We start from the raw sequence: 21,898 nt of genomic DNA, 5'->3' as shown, positions 1-21,898 counted from the left end.
TATTGCACAGCCACTGTATGATGTTGTCTATTTCAATTGCTCTATTTATCGAACTTATATTAAACCTTTTATAAATGTTCACGGCTAGCATGAGGCACAGCTATAATCACAACTTACAGGTATATCTTCCAAATTGCAAAAGGTCTATATCAGTATCATCCGTTGTTACACTGTATATATTTGTTGCACTTCATATCAGCAATTGCTGAAATAAGTTTCAATATCCACAATCGTCTCCAGAACTGTTAGGTACATTGTCTTCTTCAGAACGGTAAGGTACATTGTCTTCTCCAGAACTGTTAGTTATAATTGTTTTCTCCAGAACGGTTAGGTACATTGTCTTCTCCAGAACTGTTAGGTGCATTGTCTTCTCCAGAACTGTAAGGTACATTGTCTTGTCCAGAACTGTTAGGTACATTGTCTTCTCCAGAACGGTTAGGTACATTGTCGTCTCCAGACCGGTTAGGTACATATTTTGTTGACATAAATGTTGTGTCAGCAAGATACTAGTTCACGGCCTCAAACATTAAAATTCTGTATTCAAGTGCAAAAGTCATTGTAATCAGGTTTCTTTGAGATATACATCGCCCCACTCAACCATTTATATTTGATCTGCATATGTTGCAGAAAATGTAACATGTAGGCCTTATCAAAACAAGGTTAGTTCACAGCAACAATCGTTTCTGTGTTCGATTATATAAAATAATACCATCATGCTTCTTTGAACAATAACTTTCAGCACCAAACTGTCTAAGTTTGAATTGTGTATTTTTCACATATGTCCTTGATGTATATGGAATCTGAAATACACTTTGCCATACTATGAAATAACAATGGTAATTTGGATCATAATGTAATTTCAATAATTTTTGCAGGTTAATGTGTTTTTCGCAATTATAATGTTCCAGTTAACATTCCTTTCAAAGATAAACTAAATTAAAGTGTTCTGATGATGTTTGAATGGAATTGTAAAAAAGAGGAATTTGCATCCTTTTCCATCTATTATGCAATGTATTTAAGGCATACTTTGTTCAATAAACGCAACAGAACTATGGAACAGCAGTTTCATATCATGTCATCATTAACACAATGTATAGGACTTTGTGTAATCTGTATTCTCGTGAAATGAGAATATAACATGATTCCAGGTTACTGCTCTGACCCAAAGTACATGGACGTTCTGTTGTTAGTAGTGTGGATGGTTACAATAAATAATGCATCACGAATGCTATTTGGTTAAGAGTGTTGGATGCGACGTCAAGCAACACCAAAGCATTAAAGAACAGTGAGAAACATTTCATATTCAACAGCAAAGACTGCACTGTCTTCGTTTATCAATGATGAACAGCGATAATGTGCGGTGACAACCTCTGTTTGCATGAATGGCTTCGATCTGATTGTTCGGGCGTGAGTGAGTGAGTATGGTTTTACGCCGCTTTTAGCAATATTCCAGCAATATCACGGCGGGGGTTACCAGAAATGGGCTTCACACAATGTACCCATGTCGGGAATCGAACCCGGGTCTTCGGCGTGACGAGCGAACGCTTTAACCACTAGGCTACCCCACCGTCCCTTGTTCAGGCGTGAAGGATTATTGCCAGTGTCAAGGTGGCTACTTACATGGGAGTGAATGCTTTATGCGCAGCCAGTTATTGACTCGTACAAAGAGCTGTCTTCACGAAGCAATGTAGCTTTTAACATACATACATTCATAACGATGTTGTAATCGTGGGGAAAACGTCATGACATTGCTAAGGGAGGGACAATGTCATGGTATAGGAAAGGGTCAGTCAGTGCTGGATTTTCCGTATAACTGTGTTAAGGGACATAGCGACAGCTGTCTTCGCGAAGCAATGTTCCATTTAGCATGCATGTATTTACATTCAACCTACCTTTGGCAAAGTCAGTTAGATTGTCATTCCTGCAGGTCCAGAAAAGAGGGAGGAGTATAGGGATCGTGCAGATTGGCCATCCGATGCTACTCGTATGTTTCCTTGTGTGACCACTTACGGGATCGAGTGGTCAGGCTCGCTGACTTAGTTGTTGCATGTCATCGATCCCAACTGCGTCGATCGATGCTCATGTTGTCAATCACTGGATCGTCTGGAGACAGCTACGGAGACTGCAGGACGCATCTCTGGTTTGAGGAGGATATCAGACCAGACTGACTGGAACCATCTTCGCGAGGCTGGAATCCGATCTAGAAGACCAGTTACCGTCCATGCTTTGCAACAGATCCATCGACAGTGACGCTTGCGTTGGTGCCATACCTTACAGACTTGGAATTTGAGAAACTGGAGACGAGTATGGTTGAGCAATGAATCATGATTTCTTCTTCACCGGCGGGATGGAAGATAACGTGATAATGATCGTTTTGCCCCACATTGTGTACGTAAATTCGACAAATTTGGTGGCGGTAGTGTCATTGCGTGGGGGGGGGGGAGAAAGAATGGGGGTGTGATGGGGGGGGGGGGGGGTCGGGGGGCATATCCTTCACCACGAGATTTGACTTGGTTGTAGTTCAGGGCAATGTGTCAGCAAATCGCAACATGACTCAAATTCGTCAACCTCACTTTCTTCCATTGACGGCCAAAGGGTGCTGTTTCAACAGGACAACGCTCCTTCGCACAAGAATCATGTCACGGTAAACTACCCTCATAATGCCAACATCAACAACTTGCCCTGGTCGTCTAGATCTCCAGATCTCATCCCAACCGAACACATTTGGGATGAACCAAAACGACGTGTACGTCAACGTCAGAACACTCCCACAACTAGCCAACGTTACAAGCAGAATGACGCAGAATTCTGCAGGACAAAATTCGTACACTTATCCAGTTAGTCCCGAGAAGATTGTTTTTTCTTTTTGAAGAATGCATACAAGAAATGAGAACTACACAACTGGTCTAACTTCAAACCGTCAATACCAGTCTCAATTATCTCCCGAAATAGATGTCATGCAACGTAAAGGGCAGCATTTTGATAAAAATCATATGATAGAATCATGAGTGATGACACCGGGTGTTCGCGAAAAGGGAAAGCGAATCCTGCTCTACTGGTAGCTCCCGCTTGTCACTACATTTTCATAAAAAAAAAAGTTTTTCATTTAAATAGGAAGTGGTGTTTGTAGTCTAACACTTAACCCACAATACAACTGCGCCTGTGAACAATCGAGTCTTGACCAGACAATCCAGTGATCAGTATCATGAGCATCTTCACATCTAGCCTATGATACCGTGCATCAACCAAACCGGCGAGCCTGACCACCCGACCCCGTTAGTCTTGATGGTTAATGACGTGTCTGACTGGTCTAGACTTGATTATATACTGGCCATCGTCATGTATTTCAGAAATATCACGGCATGTCAACTGTCAATATGTCAAAGTAACGGTGCTCACACATGCTAACGTCTTGGCGAGGTCCATGTGCATGGTTAATGTGTTGACAAACCATTATTAGCATAAACAGCCGATCCTGGCACGCCTAAGGGAAGCAACTGTGCACAGCGAAATGACTCTTTGACACGTCTCCTGCCTCTAGAAGAATAGTAGTTGTTAAGATACTTTAACGATCGGTGAAGATCCAGGGTAGAATAGGTCTTCAGCTACTAATACTTGCCGTAAAAGGCGACTAACGGGATCGGGTGGTCAGACTCGCTGACTTGGCTGATACACGTCATCGATCCCAAATGCGTGGATCGATGTTCACGATGTCAGTCACTGGATTGTCTGGTCCAGACTCGATTATTTTACCGACCGCCGTCATATAGATGGACGATTGCTGAGTGCGGCGTTAAACAACAAACAAACAAATAAGATTCTTTAACACAATGAACACGAGGAGCACGGGGAAAGACAATGAACACAATGGTTATATTTTTTAGTGAAACTCACTCACTCACTCGCTCGCTCGGCCGCCCGCCCGCCCGCCCACCCACCCACGCACGCACGCACGCACGCACGCACGCACGCACTCACTCACTCACTCACTCACTCACTCACTCACTCACTCACTCACTCACTCACTCACTCACTCACTCACTCACTCACTCACTCACTCACTCACTCACTCACTCACTCACTCACTCACTCACTCACTCACTCACTCAGGCACACGCAATCACTAAGCTCTGCAGATCTGTTTAGTCTCAGAAAATGAAGAGAGTCCCAGGGATCCTTTTCATTATATTTTATTAAGAAACTTTCACAAATATTTTGGGGTAAATGTTTTCTTTGAGAGACTGGATGTTAGTCTATGCCTGGAAAGTCACATCTTCCGACGCTCACATCGGCCAACCAGAACACATCTTAGACTACCGTTTTTGCGTCGTCATGGCATTACCTTTCAACATGACAACGCCAAGCCTCATATTGCTCGACTTGTTCAGGACTCTCTTCAACGAAACAACGTGAATGTCATCCCCTGTCCGGCTCGCTCCAATCGAGCACATGTGGAATGAGATGGATCGGCGCCTTCGACGTCAACCACGTGTTCCACAGACATCAAGGAACTTCGAAACATGCTCCAGCAGATATGGACAGATATCCCACATGACAACCAGAGGTTGACACACACGCCATTGATTTGTAAATTGACATTTTGGCATGTTTTATGAAATCACGCATATTCTGAAGTCAGTATGGCAAATTAAACCATTTGAACACTTACAGGAGTCTGTTGCAAACCGAAATTGTTTCAAATTTGGTAAAAAAAACATAACTTTGCATTAAATCTTATTCAATGTCACAGGAACTTTTGTTGTTCAGTATATGTATATTCACCAGGCGCAGTCTCCCATTGATGACTTCTCATTATCAAATATATATTGACAAACATGCTACCTACTGTTGATTCCTTCTTGGTTATATATTGACAAGGGGCGGTCGGGTAGCCTAGTGGTTAAAGCGTTCGCTCGTCACGCCGAAAACCCTGGTTCGATTCTCGACATGTGTACAATGTGTGAAGCGCATTTCTGGTGTCCCCCGCCCTTATATTGCTGGAATATTGCCAAATGTGGTGTAAAACCACACTCACTCACTCACTCACTATATCCCCTGGTTTCTTCTCATTACCAAATATATACTACTCAAAAGAAGTTAAGGATCACCTGATTCTTCCATATTACAATAGTTAATCTCCCATGCCATGACAGATTAACATTACCAATATGAAAGAATCTGGTGATCCTTAACTTCTTTTGAGTAGTATATATTGACAAACATACGACACGTATCTACTGCTAATGCCTCCATGACTACATATTCACAAAAAAGGGGGCACGGGTGGCCCAGTCGTCTAAGGCGCTGCGATTCACTGTACAGAGTTGCGTCCCTTGGTCACGCCATAAACCTATGATTGTGGGTTCGAATCCCGGTTCGCCCCGATTATGTTTCTAGGTTTGTCAGCACCATACCCATGCTCGTGGGTTTCACCGAAATAGTAAACGTCTTAGACCTGCATCACTCCGGGCTTTCTTCCCACATTAAGCTGACACGCCGTGATATAACTGGAATATTGTTAAAAGCGGCGTTAAACCCAACTCACTCACTCACTCACAAACACGCCAAATTAATAGTGGCTTTGGTCGTGATCAGTGTTCTATTCACAAACAGCTGACCATCCCTTCTGCCTTCGGGTATACATGTGTGTATATACAGTGTTCTAATTTTTGATCATAACCACATGACTCCTTTCATCTGTGCACGTGGTGATGGGCAAATAATGGATAATCACGGATAGGCACACCAATTAATTTCCTTGTAGTTATGTAACTGAATGTAACTCGAAGGTGTCGAGTAAGTAACAAAACATGCAACATGGCAGACAACTTGTTTTGTGCGTTATCCAGCTGGTGTGACTGCAAGAAAGGAAAAAGAAATGTTTGTTTGTTTGTTGTTTAACACCGCACTCAGCAATATTCCAGCTATATGACAGCGGTCTGTAAATAATCTGGACCAGACAATTCAGTGATTAATATCATCAGCATCGATAAACGAAATGTGGATCGATGACATGCATCAATCAAGTCAGCGAGCCTGACCACCCGATCCCGTTAGTCGCCCCTGACGACAAGCATAGTCGCCTTTTATGGCAAGCATGGGTTGCTGAAGACCTATTCTACCCCGGATCTTCACGGGTCACGTGATAATCAACGGGTAATGGATAACAAGAAGCACATAGATAATTTGATAAAGCCAGATGTACAGTAAGAATTAAAAAGGATTTTACAACACTAGGATATATATCAGTTACACTGAAGAGCTGTCAAGAGACAGTGAAAGTTTAATGTCTGAAACTGATATAAAGAAGGTGTTGGACTGACGTGGACTTTATTATTTTATAATATATTACATGTACACCAAGTGAACATTCGTTTGCCTCGTTTATATATATCATTTTTTTGTTGTCATCACTCCACCGTGGTCGCGGTGTAAGGATCCACATCGACACGTCGCAAAATGCAACAACACACAGAGTTGCGTCCCTTGGGCACGCCAGAAGCCTATGATTGTGGGTTCGAATCCCGGTTCGCCCCAATTATGTTACTAGGTTTGTCAGCACCATACCCGTGCTCGTGGGTTTCACCGAAGTGGTAAACGTCTTAGACCTGCATCACTTCGGGCTTTCCTCCCACATTGTGCTAACACGCCGTGATATAAATGGAATACTGTTAAAAGCGGCGTTTAACTCAACTCACCCACTCACTCACTCACTCACTCACTAAACCAGTAGTTGTAATCCAGTTGCGTGTTTTCTTATGAATGTAACTGATAAGACTATGTATCTTTGGCACTTTTAACGCAATGCAGCGGGGACTTCCGGCTTGATAAACATTCCTAACTGAACTGTAACGAGATTAATGTGTGTTGGGAGTACATGTTTAAGACAGGAAAATGACTTCGAGACAACCATAAATTCGACACATCCGATTCGAGATATCAGAGGTTAAATAACACCGAACAAAGAAAAAATACACAGTAACCACGCTTTAACTTCGAGACAACCGTACATTCGTCACATCCGATTCGAGATATCAGAGTTTAAATAACACTTCGAGACAACCGACTCATCAAAGTTCGACACAACGGTGTTTGGCTGTACCTTTACCCTAAACAGAGATAACTGAAAACTTATATGGCTTGGGTTTCCAAAACAATTTTTTGCTCGTCCATACAGGGAAACGCAGGAATTAATTGAACGTTTCTGAACTTGTTAACTTTCTGTCTCTTTCCATATTCAACGCCAGAGAAGAACCAGTCTTGATTATCCGTCAAAACAGATTTGAGATGGTCGCAAAAGGTGACATCACTTAATCACTAAACATCGGGGATGACACCAGGTGTTCCTGAAAAGGGTAGGCATGTTCTGTCAGCAGCATCCGCCACCCACATGCCTCATTATCCCTGACCCCCGACCCCCGACCCCCGACCTCAGACCCCGACCCCTGTCGAGCAACACGTGTTCCCTCGGGGATCCCAATGCTCGGTAAGTTGCCCTGACCTTGCCGGCGTGACCTAGGCATGACGGAGCCTCAATTTTGACCTCTCGCTATCTCTAGGAATAACACACGTTTGTATCAGAGTGATTAAAGGCCGCGGCACGCCTGTTGATCTTGTGATTCGGGTGTGTCTAATACACAGGGGAAGACAAGTTCATTATGTAGAACTCACAGATCTCACAAATACATAATCATTGGCAAGAAATGAACATAAGTTGGCTTTGAGGGGAATATTCCTGTCCGTGTTCATTTGGGGGCACGATTGGTCCAGTCGTCTAAGGCGCTGCGATTAGCTGTGCAGAGTTGCGTCCCTTGGGCAGGCCAGAAACCTATGATTGTGGGTTTGAATTCCAGTTCGCCCCGATTATGTTTCTAGGTTTGTCAGCACCATACCCGTGCTCGTGGGTTTCACCAAAGTGGTAAACGTCTGAGACCTGCATCACTTTGGGCTTTCCTCCCACATTAAGCTGATCACACGTCGTGATATAACTGGAATACTGTTAAAAGCGGCGTTAAACCCAACTCACTCACATCGATATAGAACATAAGACTGACGGGAGCGGGCCTGACCAACTGATCCCGTCAGTCTTATGTTCTATATCGATTTTAGTTATACCAGGAATTGTGTTTTTATCATATTCGTATTACATACCAATTTCCCAAATTAATTACTATTCTTGGGATTCCAAAATGTAGCTTGACCCAAGTCCATTTTTTCTTTATAGAACTCCTACAAGGTCCGTAGAAACATTGCAATAAACAAACATGCAGAACGCTTGATTTGCCACACCAAACTGAAACTTGTCATGTGGGAAACAGATATGACAGCTGTCGTATAGCTTTAACAGTCGAAGACTGACATCAATACAGAAAGTGTGGCGTTTGGACATCCGGCTAAATTATTCTTGATCCTAATCTGGTTACGCTGTGCTATCAATGTCCGCACGTGATAGTTTATGACGCTAAGCGACATGGACTTGCATACATTTATCTCGTTGCCCGGTAAGCAGCTGTGAAGACGTTGTGCCAGTTTCGTCGAGTAGGTGAGTTGTTGTTGAAAGGAGAAAACGTTTTCAGATTAAGTAATGTTGATCGTATAGGAATATAAATTGAGAGAGTTTAGTTTTTTGTCATTGTAGTTGCGAAGGAGAGTGTGTTTTTTGCAATATTCCAGCTGTATGACGGCGGTCTGTGGTTGGACCAGACAATCCAGTGATTGATATCATGAGCATCAATCCACGCAATAAGGATACGATGACATGCATCAACAAAGTCAGCGAGGCTGACCACCCGATCGCCTCTTACGACAAGCATAGTCGCCATTTGCTGAAGACCTATTCTGCCCAGGATCTTCACTGGTCAGTAATCGTAGTAGTAGTAGTACTAGTAGTAGGAGTAGTAGTAGTAATAGCAGTAGTAGTAGTAGTAGTAGTAGTAGTAGTAGCAGTAGGAGTAGTAGTAGTAGTAGCAGGAGTAGTAGTAGTAGCAGGAGTAGTAGTAGTAGTAGTAGTAGTAGTAGCAGTAGTAGTAGTAGTAGTAGTAGTAGTAGTAGTAGTAGCAGGAGTAGTAGTAGTAGTAGTAGCAGGAGTAGTAGTAGTAGCAGGAGTAGCAGTAGTAGTAGTAGTAGTAGTAGGAGTAGTAGCAGGAGTAGTAGTAGTAGTAGTAGAAGTAGAAGCAGGAGTGGTAGTAGCAGGAGTAGTAGTAGTAGTAGTAGAAGAAGCAGGAGTGGTAGTAGCAGGAGTAGCAGTAGAAGTAGTAATAGTAGCAGGAGTAGCAGTAGTAGTAGTAGTAGTAGTAGTAGCAGGAGTAGTAGTAGCAGGAGTAGTAGTAACAGGAGTAGCACGAGTAGTAGTAGCAGGAGTAGCAGTAGTAGTATTAGTAGTAGTAGCAGGAGTAGCAGTAGTAGTAGGAGCAGGAGTAGTAGTAGTAGCAGGAGTAGTAGTAGTAGTAACAGCAGTAGTAGTAGCAGTAGAAGTAGTGATAGCAGCAGTAGTAGTAGCGGTAGTAGTAGTAGTAGTAGCAGCAGTAGTAACAGGAGTAGTAGTAGCAGTAGTAGTAGTTGCGGTAGAAGTAGTAGAAGTCGTAGTAGCAACAGTAGTAGCAGTAGTAGTAGTTGCGGTAGTAGTAGTAGTAGTAGTAGTAGCAGCAGTAGAAATAGCAGTAGTAGTAGCGGTAGTAGTAGTAGTAGTAGCGGTAGTAGCAGTAGTAGTAGGAGGAGGAGGTGGAGGAGGAGGTGTAATAGTATTGCTGTTGGTAGTAGTCGCCGTCGTCATAGTAGTAGTAGTAGTAGTAGTAGTAGTAGTAGTAGTAGTGATAGTGGTAGTTGTAGTAGTAGAAGTAGGAGCAGTAGTAGTAGTAGTAGTAGTAACAGCAGTAGTAGTAGCAGTAGAAGTAGTGATAGCAGCAGTAGTAGTAGCGGTAGTAGTAGTAGTAGCAGCAGCAGTAGTAACAGGAGTAGTAGTAGCAGTAGTAGAAGCGGTAGTAGTAGCAGTAGTAGTAGTTGCGGTAGTAGTAGTAGAAGTAGTAGTAGCAACAGTAGTAGTAGTAGTATAGTTGCGGTAGTAGTAGTAGTAGTAGTTGCGGTAGTAGTAGCAGCAGTAGAAACAGCAGTAGTAGTAGCGGTAGTAGTAGTAGTAGCGGTAGTAGCAGTAGTAGTAGGAGGAGGAGGTGGAGGAGGAGGTGTAATAGTATTGCTGTTGGTAGTAGTCGCCGTCGTAGTAAAAGTAGTAGTGCTTGTATTTTAGTGGCAGTAATTTCAGTAGTCGTAGTAGTAGTAGCATCATCAGCACTGGTAGTAGTAGTCGTGGTAGTAGTAGTAGTAGTAGTAGGAGGAGGAGGAGGAGGAGGAGGAGTAATAGTGTTGTCGTTGGTGGTGTTGGTAGTAGTAACAGACATAGTAGTAGTAGTAGTAATAGTAGTAGTCGTAGTTGTAGTTCTAGTAGTACTTGTTGTAGTAGCAGTAGTAGTAGTCATGGTAGTCATGGTAGTAGTAGTAGTAGTAGTAGTAGTAGTAGTAGTTGTGGTAGCAGCAGTGGACCCGTGAAGATCCGGGGTAGTAAAGGTCTTCAGCAACCCATACTTGCCGTAAGAGGCGACTAACGGGATCGCGCGGTCAGACTCGCTGACTTGGTTGATGCATGTGATCGTACCTCAATTGCCTGGATCGATGCTCATGATATCAATCACAGACTCAGGCTGTCGTCATAAAGCTGGAATATTGATGAGGGAAGTAATCAAATAAAAAATATTAGATCAGCTAGCAAGTCAGCCTTGACAATTACGTATAGTAAAGTGTGTAAACTAAGTGTATGTCATTTAGACAAGCAATTCAGTGTATTTACAACATACTGACAACAAACAAACAAAACATCACACTGACAGCACGCGTCAAGTGAAGCTCCACGTGTGTCCTGTGAAAACAGCAGACGTACGTGTGTCACCAACAAAGTTAATCTGGCCCCTTCTCAACACCTGGCAGGGTGGAGGTCAGATGTTGTGGTGTCGTGTGTCAATGTTCGCTATAGAGGTCACGATCGGCGTGCTCCTGACCGACATTAGAGACACTGAGAACAATATGGAGACACACCTTCAATTTAGATATTTTAACGCGACGCAACGCGAGCGATGTACCAGTCTCGATTATCCGCCGAAACAGATTCCATTGGACGTAATAGGCAAAAAAACCCGGTGAAAATAATATGAATGGATCACTAAAAATGAGTGATTACACAAAGTGTTCGCGTTAAGGGTAAGCATGTCCTGCACCGCAGGTTGCGCCAGCCACTCTCACTTTATTCATGTAAAAAAGAGTCCTGTGAAGATCCGGGGGAGAACAGGTCTTCAGCAACCCATGCTTCCCGTAAAAGACGACTATGCTCGTCGTAAGAGGCGACTAACGGGATCGGGTGGTCAGGCTCACTGACTTGGCTGATACATGTCATCTGTCTCAGCCATATACCAGCTATATGACGGCGGTCTGTAAATAATCGAGTCTGGACCAAACAATCCAGTGATTGATATCATGAGCATCGGTCCATTCAATTGGGATCGATGACATGCATTAACCAAGTCAACGAGTCTGACCACCCGATCCCGTTAGTCGCCTCTTACGACAAGCATAGTCACCTTTTACGGCAAGCATGAAGTGACAAACGGGTTAGAAGGTCCGTGGGTCGAATCCCATCACGAGACTAGGAAATTTTATGGCCGTTATACGTAGTTGAACAAAAAAATGTACCACACCAGGGTATTAACATCCATTTACAATTTCAACAGCCCATTTTGTCCCGTTATCATGATGACGGTGTGTTATATCTTATATGAGTATTATAAACATTGCCCTAATACTGTAGTCGTCTGACCCGTGATGCACGTGCGGAAAGCACGGTTTTCATGTGACGCATGCGCAGCACGATTTTCACGAGTCATGATGTCGGCCTGCTTTCCTATGATTGTTGGCTGTGAGCCAAATACAGAGTTACATGGCTCGACATTTACTGTTCTTAAATGACATCACGACCGCATTCGTGACCAACTCGTGTTATTCCGGGACAAGCCGAATAGCGACTCGTGCCCCTCTCGTGGCCATTTATGCGACCGGGTTCCGTCTTAGCGCAAACGGGCATACCTAAAACAATTGTCAACTCGTTGCGTAATATGGTTCACATATATTTCCCCATATGTTATATACATTTCAGATGCAATTTAAAGCACATCAGGACGTCCGGAATTATACAGTATGATTGAACACATTTAACTGTGTGTTTGGTATATTTTAGAGGCAAGACATATTTAAAATCAAAAATCATTTCTGAGGTATTCTTTGACGATGAACTTGAAATCATACGCGCATTCTGATTGGTTTGTCGTAATTTCGCACATAACATTCATCGATAGGGGGACGAGTCTTCTTGCAGGTAACGGAAAGGGGCGAGTGGTGACGAATGATCACGACCGGACGTCATCGCGATATATTCCGAGGATGTTTCGCATATCGAGTAACGCCCTCGAAATATCGAATGTACACGAGTATAAAATTCAACAACGACCAATAATCTCTCGATCAAATTTCAGTCCACGTCACATCACATATAACATGACGTCCTGTTTCATGTTTTGCACGTGTGAAACGGACGTGTTTTTAATAGAGACACGTCGACATCACGTGGCAGTGTAGTTGGTGTCGGCAGTCGAGGAAGGTAAGACGTCTTTGCGAATGCGTAACCTCCATGTCGAATTGTCTTGCGGTACACTCGTAATTCCATCCAAGAACTCTTGTAATTAAGTGACCATTTCTCGTGAATAGTCACCCTTCTGTGCACGCGACTGTGTTTTCTGGAATCTCAGTCGGTCACAAGAGGTGTGGTGGGGTTAGCGGTTAAAGCTTTCGCTCGTCACGCCGAAGACCCGGGTACGATTCCCGACATGGGTGCAATGTGTGAAGCCCATTTCTAGTGTCCCCCGCCGTGATATTGCTGGAATATTGCTAAAAGCGGCGTAAAACCATACTCACTCACTCATTCACTGGAACAGGGTATGAAAGGCTCCGACCCTTGGAAGGATACCCGGCGTTCTTTTAAGGAAATAGAAGACATACGTGCTACAAATTGGTTTTGAAAGTTTTATAAGAAATAAGTTGACGTATTAGTTGGGGTGATAGTTCAAAGAGTGAGTGAGTGAGTTGAGTTTTACGCCGTTAACGTGTTCCAGTTATATCAGGGCGTGTCAGCTTCATGCGGGAGGAAAGCCCGAAGTGATGCAGGTCCTCCCTTTTGTCAGACACCCAGTTGTCAGACGGTGTAATATATTTTTTACTGCCACACACCCCTTTAATCATAATGATACGACATAGACACTGGCAATCTCTTTGTAGTTAAGAACGGCTTGGTTAAACCGTAAATATGTTAGTTTTTAGTGAAGTTTGTGATATAATGCTTGTTACTTGTTTATTAGTGGGGGTGGTCAGGCTCGCTGACTTGGTTAATGCATGTCATCCTATACCAATTGCGTTGATCGATGCTCATGTTGCCAATCACTGGATTGTCTGGTCCAGGTCGATTATTTACAGGCCTGGAATATTGCTGAGTGCGGCGTTAAACAACAAAAAACCAAACCAAACCATTCAAATATTCTACGAGTTTAAAAAAAATATTTCACCGAAAACCGATTTGAATGCTACCAAGGATACGTTAGATCACGGAGGAGGTACTTTGAACAGCGTCATGACGTCAGCCCATTATTACGTGACACAAAAAGTATTCTTTATCGCAGGATAAAGTACAGTCGGCGCCTTTGATGTTTTAGCGAAGCATCTTAGAATTTTAAATTTCAGCACCTTCTTAAATTGATTGCATATTTCACAACGCCCCAAATACATACATCGATTGGTACCAGCACAACTTAAAAAATGTGTGGGCAGTGTATCTACATTTAAATATTTATAAGCTGAATTATTCCAGGAAATGAATAAGTTTCTGTGTGCGTTTATTCTCGCGTACAGATGATAAGTTATCAGATGAGTAACCCCGTCACACGCGCGCGTACGCACTCACATTATGTCCCGAAGCAGATCGTGAATAGATAAGCTTGTTTTGATTGATCGAATAAGTTTGATTAGAGTTGCGTCCCTTGGTCGTGCCAGAATCCAATGATTGAGGGTTAGGATTCAGATTCGCCTTAATTATGATTAGTGGTGCTTTAGCACATATCCTTGTGCATGAATTTCATCAGAATAAACGCAAATTGGAAATGAAAGTCTGAGACTTTGGTCTTTTCTTGAACATTTAGCTGTGACCATTGTGTTACGGGAACGTTATGTAGGAATTTAAGAATAACTTTACAGTAAACTACGGATATAACGAACGCGTTTATAATGAACTGACGGATATTACGAACTATTTTTTGGTCCCGTCCTTTTGGTTGGTTGGTTGGTTAGTTTGTTGTTTAACGCCGCACTCAGCAATCTTCCAGTTCTATGACGGCGGTCTGTAAATAATCGAGTGTGGACCAGACAATCCAGTGATTGAAAACATGAGCATCGACCCACGCAATTGGGATCGATGACATGCATCAACCAAGTCAGCGAGCCTGACCACCCGATCCCGTTAGTCGCCTTTTACGACAAGCATAGTCGCCTTTGACGGCAAGCATGGGTTGCTGAAGACCTATTCTACCCCGGAATCTTTTGATGTATAAATGTCGTACGAACTTCGGGTATAACGATTAAAATGTGTGGTTCCTTTGAGTTCGATATACTCGTATTTACTGTGTTTGATTAACCATACCGGACTTAAGTCTGTGAACTTCAACATTAATCAGCGAAGAGCACATAACAAGTTCTACCAGTATTATACATATTAATAATGTTCATACACCTAACGTGGGGGTCGGGTAGCCAAGTGGGTAAAGCGTTTGCTCGTCACGCCGAAGACCTGGGTTCGATTCCCGACATGGGTACGATTTGTGAAGCCCATTTATGGCGTCCCCGGCCATGATATTGCTTGAATATTGCTAAAAGCGGCGTAAAACCAAACTCACTCACTCATTTTCCGAAGAAACAGGGACAAGGGTTGTAAAGGCGTTCTGTGCGATGATGGGCAGAGATGTGTCCCATGGCGATGCCAAAATTCTGTGAATCATGGTTGGGCCCGATTGTTTTTTGGTGTCAGCACCACATTGGTGCTTGTGGGTCCTAAAGTGGTAAACGCCAAGACCCGCATCACTTCGGACTTTCCTCCCACATCAATCGCGCGCGCTGAGCAATCCGAGCCAAATCAAACTCGTGAGGTAGTCTTTAAAAATACATCAATGTGATGTCACGACGTCACGTTTCTATGGGCCGCTTCACAAACAAAAGACATGTTTGGAAACTAAGCTAAACTAGGCATGCGGCGTGAAAGATAAAGCAAAATGTATTTTAATCCAAACTAGTTCCACGAGGTTTGTGTCCCTATAGTTAATATATACAGAAATCGTGATAACACGCTTGCCATAGCTTGGATATTATCTTTGCACGGTTGCGTGCGTCAGGATGTTCGCATTTTCTGGCATGACCAGAATACCGTGTGGCTCATCATCCATCGTGTTCTAGCATATAAATAAATCAGCTGCTTTGCGAACGGTGTCAGTCATTCGGAGGAACGTCAGCCTCAGAGCATCGGACAGTCGTACGGGTACCTTGGTATTGTTAAGGTAATCTTCGATTTCTCTTTTGTTTCAAGTTTAAGATGTATGTTGAATCAACCAGCTGAAAATATAAAAAAAGAAAGAAAATCTACTCCACGAGACGACATCAACAGCGTATTTGACAACCGCTGTTAAATATGATATCATTTAAACTGCATTGGCATGATTGTACTTCGACATAAGTAGAGCTCGTCGAACCTCAAACCCGTTTGATCCCCACCATTAAGGAATAATATGCGATGCAAGAAACTCTTCGAGTTTGGGGTCGTGGTTAATATCGTGGTTATGCAACATTCATTCACCCCCCCCCCCCCCCCTCCCCCCAACAAGTCTGTTTTTTTAAAAAAGTGAAAATTACCTGATGTCCCTAACCAACGCCAATGCGTCACTTCAAGCCATGAAGTATCCGTTCTGCTGGGAGATCCTGACGTACAGCCATGACATGTCATGCGAATGTAGTGTAACCACTTGAAAGTCTATATTGGAAAGGCGTCATTTATTTCACGGACAGATCAGGTTACCTCTTCCCGTGATTACGACCCGTGAAGATCAGGGGTAGAATATATCTTGAGCAACCCATTTTTGCTTTAAAAGGCGACTATGCTTGTCGTAAGAGGCGACTAACGTAATCGGGTGGTGAGGCTCACTGACTTGGTTGATGCATGTCATCGTATCCCAGTTGCGTGGATCGATGCTCATGTTTTCAATCACTGGATTGTCTGGTCCACATTCGATTATATACAGACCGCCGTCATATAGCTGAGTGCAGCGTTAAACAACAAAAAAACAAACTAAATTGTCTTCATTGGACCGGCGTCATTCATTTCACCAATAGATCAGGCCACCTCACCGCCAATTACAATACTAAAAGCGCATCTTGTGCGTATATTTAGTTCAACTGGCCGATCTGCTAAACATAACCTTCTAATCATGCACTTGGAGTGCTGGCGCTGGTTTTGGAAAACACTCATCCATTTATCGTTTGTCACCAGCTGTTCACATTGGACAACGGAACCGTCAGAGAAGTCTGTGATTTACAATGCACTTCTTCAACTCCGATTGACTACATATCATGCAATATATATTATACCCCCGACGTAAAATGGCTGGGGTATATAGTTATACTAAGGAATTCCGTCCTTCCTTCCTTCCGTCCGTCCGTCCTTCCGAGGAATGTGCGACCAATATCTTGAAAACTTCTACATAGATTATTTTCAAACTTGGTGAACACTTTCTAAACCACCTGTACATGTACAGTGCGAAGGTTGGATTTCAATATTTGGATTTACGGGAAAATACAGCTGTTTTTCATAGTTTTACTTATAATGTGTTTACGTACACATTTGTGTGACCTATAACTTGAAAACTAAAGCATGGATTCTTTCCAAATTTAGATAACTGTTTCCACATTGCTAGAAGGGGTGAAGAGGAAAGTTTGATTTTGATCGGTCTACCTTTTGAGAAAATATGTAATTTTAAATGCTTTGAACCTTTGAATTTCTTTTACTTCAACCCAGTCGTCTAAGGCGCTGCGATTCGCTGTACAGAGTTGCGTCCCTTGGGCACGCCAGAAACCTATGATTGTGGGTTCGAATCCCGGTTCGCCCTGATTATGTTTCTAGGTTTGTCAGCACCATACCCGTGCTCGTGGGTTTCACCGAAATGGTAAACGTCTGAGACCTGCATCACTCGGGCTTTCCCCCTACTTTAAGCTGACACGCCACGATATAACTGGAATACTGTTAAACGCAGCGTTAAACCCAACTCACTCACTCACTTTTACTTCAACGTGTATGCGACCTATAACTTGATAATTACTTCATGGATTCTCTATCAATTGGGGGTACGGTTTCTATACCAACAGGAGTGGTGCAGTCCAAAGAGAGGATTTCCATAAGTATATTTTATGAACTTGAATAAAATGTATTTCTGAACTTTTCTACATTCTCTTTTGCAGGTCACTCAGTCGCAATGGCGACAAAACAGTCACTGCTATGCGCCTTGCTGTGTGCCGGATGTCTCTCAACCTCTCATACCTTTGACATCTTTGACGAGAAGACGAATCTTATAAGCCTCATCCGGGCCTCGGCCTCCCTGGACCCGGATGTGGAAACGGTTGGTTATGGAAATGGGACCGTATACGTCCGCTTCCCGGGGAAACCGATGCAGAAGATCTTCTATTTCGAAGGGTTCAACATCGCCAGAAAGAAAAGAACGGAGAAGGGATTCAATTCAATGTCCCGAGAGGTGTTTGTGTACCGCGACCTTGACACTGCTGAGATACTGAGCGTCTGGATGAATCCGTTCACGCTGACAGCCAATGAAGTGTTCAATGTAGCTAACGATCCCATTGATGCGGAGCAGAACTTTGGCGGTACCAGACAAACCATCCTCATCCCTCCTGAACTTGTCAGTTTCAATGAGGATATTTTCATCCAGTTTCCAAATGTTCTCGACCCGAAGAATTATCCTAAATTTTCCTCGGGGCCCATCTACCAGGGGGATGAACTTTTTGAGTACTACACCAACATGACCGAGTTGGCCTCATCAAACGCATCCTCGATCAAAATGATGGGTTCGTGGTTCAGAAGAGGAGAGTTTTTGCCTTGGATGGAGATGGGAGACACTCCCGGGTGGTTGTACTACCATCAGGCCTTCTGGAAGCTTGTCCACGGCTTTGACGACGTTGCCCCGGACCTGGCGAAATACGTGGAAGACAACTACCCACAGTACATGCATGCACCTACGACATTCACCAACAAAATGGTGACGAGTTGGGATGTGTTCAAGAAGGCGATTGACGCACGTCGAGCTAAGGGGGACCCAGACATCATCATCCCGCAAGTGAACATACAGTCAAACCTGGAGTCAAAATCCAACTCCCTGGACTCCAAGATCGTGCAAGCTGCTCTGAAACGTGGGCAATTCAGAGTCTACTTCAACGGCAGCGTGTTCTCCGAGATCACTGGAAACGGATCCGTACATTTGTTTAATTTCGATGGACATGTTCAGCTGAAGGTTTTAGGCCTTGGAGTTGATTCTTACAAGGTCCACGTTGAGATCAGCGGCCTGTACTATGATCCTATTACTGGAAAGGTTCTGGACTACTTCGTTAACCCAATCGTTGGCAAGACTCAGAAAGTTGAAAATTTCTTTTACAGCGCGATAGCAGAGATACCAATGTCTTCAGTGTTCTCGTACCCGCTCCCGGGGATGGATCTGCAAACGGTGCTGTTTCACGAATCTCACAGTGTGGTGTTCCCGGACACTCGACCAGAGGACTGGGCCATCAATATGGTCAGTATGTTTGTTGAAGATGCTCAGCTGGACCAGGAGTCCCCCTATGTCTATGGGACGTGGGTTCGGTTCAGCAGCTGGCTGCCCTGGTTCCAGATGGACAGCATCCCCGGGGACATGGTATGGAGGGTGAACTTCTACAAGACAGAAGATGACCCCACCATGTAGGATAGGCTTATGGGTAGACCAGGACAAGGTGTGGAGGGTGGATTTGTACAAGACTGTAGATGACCCCATCGTGCAGGATAGTTTTGTGGGTACACCAGGAGGTTGTGAAGGGTGTACTTGTACAAGACTGTAGATGACCCCATCGTGTAGGATAGTTTTGTGGGTACACCAGGAGGTTGTGAAGGGTGTACTTGTTTGTCTGGTCAAGACTCGATTATTTACAGACCGACGTCATATAGCTGGAATATTGCTGAAACAAACCGAAACAAACACACTTGGACATTAAGCTAATGCCTTTGTGTAACTGAAAATAGAACTCGGACTAGCGTTCAGCTCCATCCACGCATGAGACAAGAACACGTTATTACATTCAGTCTTCCAACCGTAATGTGAAAGCATTAAAGAATCATTTATTGTAAATTATCACCCGGAGTTACATCCGGGGCCTTCAGCATTCACTCACGACAAACAGATAATCCAGTATACAAGTAGGTTATTATTAATATTTCTATATTAATTTTCCTAAGAAAATATGGGCATCGGTTGGCCAGTCTCTTGATATGCCGCAATTCGCATGCCAGAGACGTGTCATCGCGGGTTCGAATCCCGTTTGGGCCTAATTGTAAAGGTTTGTGCTCGTTGGTTTCACCTATTGTCTTGAAGGTGATTTAGGGTATCGACGTTTACTACAATATCTGAAAAACTATTGGCCCTACTCCAGTCAAAGTTGGTATGAGATTATTAAACGGTGATACATAACTGGATATTACATTTAAATACAATAGGTGTAGGGCTGGGACGAGTCCAGATCTACATTCGGGTACCAACCCCTCTATTACCCTACCCTACCCGGGTACCCACCCCGCTCTTACCCTACCCTACCCGGGTACCATCCCCTCTCTTACCCTACCCTACCCGGGTACCAACTGTAGGTCTCAACAGATAGGTACATTATGTCCGATTGGGAATAGTTTGACTGTAGCCCTGGACAAAATGTATTTAGATACACGTATAAATCTATCTGGTCATACATACACTGAAGTTGAAATTTTATCTTTATTCAAACATGTAAAAGTCTGGGAGCATAGTCAGAAAGAAATGCGAACATTTGTGACTTTTAGTGTAATCATAAAGTTCAAGATCACTTTTTGTCATTAAACATATATCACATGACCAACCACGGATCCGGGTAGTTCTGTGGGTACCCGGGTCCTTCTCAGTACTCTCCCGACCCGAATACCCGATTCACCCGTCCCAGTCCTAAATAGGTGCATTAATAAAAAATCTGTCTATTTAGCTTTCACTATATTTCATCAACAACCAGACCTTTTCGTCACGGGTGGAACGAGCATTCATTGAAACAGCCATCTGCATAATTCTACCCCTGCGTCACAGGGCCATATGACACAGTTGAACCAATCAACTCAACTCGAAAGGGTGCACGTGAATCACGCAGGCACGAATACGGTGTTAGCGTTGGGCGTTACAATGCACCTATTGTCTTTAAATGTAATATCCAGTTATCTTTGACTGTTTAATAATCTCATAACAACTTTGACTGGAGTAGTCTGGATAGTTTTTCAGATATGTAGTAAACGTCGGTACCTTAAATTACCTTCCATACTATAGTGGTAAACATCACAGACTTGCATCAGGCCTTCTTCCCACATCAAGCTGGCACGCTGTAATTTGCTTCAAGTACTCCTCAATTCCGCGCTGATTCAAACTCACTCAAAGAAAACATAGTGGCACTTTCTTTAACGCCATACCCCATGGATCACGTGATCAAACAAATGTGTCAAGGTATTCTCATAACGTGACGTTGCCATGGTCCGTTTCACAAATAAAAGAAATATCTGGAAACGAAGTACTGGCATTCAGCGTAAAACAAAAACCTAAATTTTCTTATACAAAAACCCAAAATAGTTCCACGATGTTTGTGTCCCTATAGGTATATATACACAAATCGTGATACCACACTTGCCATATCTTGGATATTATCTGTATATGTTTGTAAGCGTTAGGATGTTCGCATTTTCTGGCATGACCAGAATACCGTGTGGCTCATCAGCGCTTGTGTTCTAGCAAATAGGTGAGTTGAGTTGAGGTGAAATTGGGTTTAACGTCACGTCCAAGATTATTGCACGTATATATAGCGACGTGTATGCCCGGGTGTGTGTTTTGGCTGCTGGTACTAGTCCGGACTGATGACGATTGATAGTTCTAGCTCACTGAGATACCATGCCGCAGACACAGTATACTGACTCCGAGCCGACCAGTCCTTGTTTTAGGCCCATAATGCCGAGCGCCAGACAGGGTAACAACAAGTGCCATCTTTTAACGTCTTTTGGTATGAGGGGCGGTCGGGTAGCCTAGTGGTTAAAGCGTTCGCTCGTCATGCCGAAGACCCGGGTTCGATTCCCAACATGGGTACAATGTGTGAAGCCCATTTCTAGTCTCCCCCTCCGTGATATTGCTGGAATATTGCTAAACGCGGCGTAAAACCATACTCACTCACTCTTTTGGTATGACGGAGCTGGGGATCGAACGCCGGGCGGACGCTCTACCGCTATACTACGGCGGCGGTTGTTCTAGCATAGAAATAAATCACCTGCTTTGCGAACGGTGTCGCAGGGCCGTCTGTTTTAGAGCATCGGACAGTCGTCCTGGAGCCGTGGTATTTGTTAAGGTAACTATCGGTTTCTCTGTTCTTCCTTTTTCTCTTGACTTGTGGTGCATTTTTAATAAAT

General features: G+C 43.6%; 1 protein-coding gene across 1 annotated transcript; it reads left to right on the top strand.

Annotated features, from left to right (window-relative positions):
• The first annotated feature begins 8,515 nt into the window (after positions 1-8,515).
• Positions 8,516-21,898, top strand: LOC139472766 (uncharacterized). The gene is made up of 2 exons (XM_071255232.1): positions 8,516-8,542; positions 17,641-21,898. The coding sequence occupies exon 2, from the start codon at positions 17,655-17,657 to the stop codon at positions 19,146-19,148; it is 1,494 nt and encodes a 497-aa protein (XP_071111333.1). The 5' UTR covers positions 8,516-8,542; positions 17,641-17,654; the 3' UTR covers positions 19,149-21,898.

The sequence above is a fragment of the Haliotis cracherodii genome, unplaced genomic scaffold (genome assembly GCF_022045235.1).
Source record: "Haliotis cracherodii isolate W230 unplaced genomic scaffold, xgHalCrac1.p SCAF_25, whole genome shotgun sequence".
Taxonomy (NCBI): Eukaryota; Metazoa; Mollusca; class Gastropoda; order Lepetellida; family Haliotidae; genus Haliotis; species Haliotis cracherodii.
This window is presented reverse-complemented; position numbering and strand designations above follow the sequence as displayed.

Excerpts from the sequence above, each read along its gene's own strand:
- LOC139472766 (XM_071255232.1), top strand. The coding sequence starts at position 17,655 with ATGGCGACAAAACAGTCACTGCTATGCGCCTTGCTGTGTGCCGGATGT.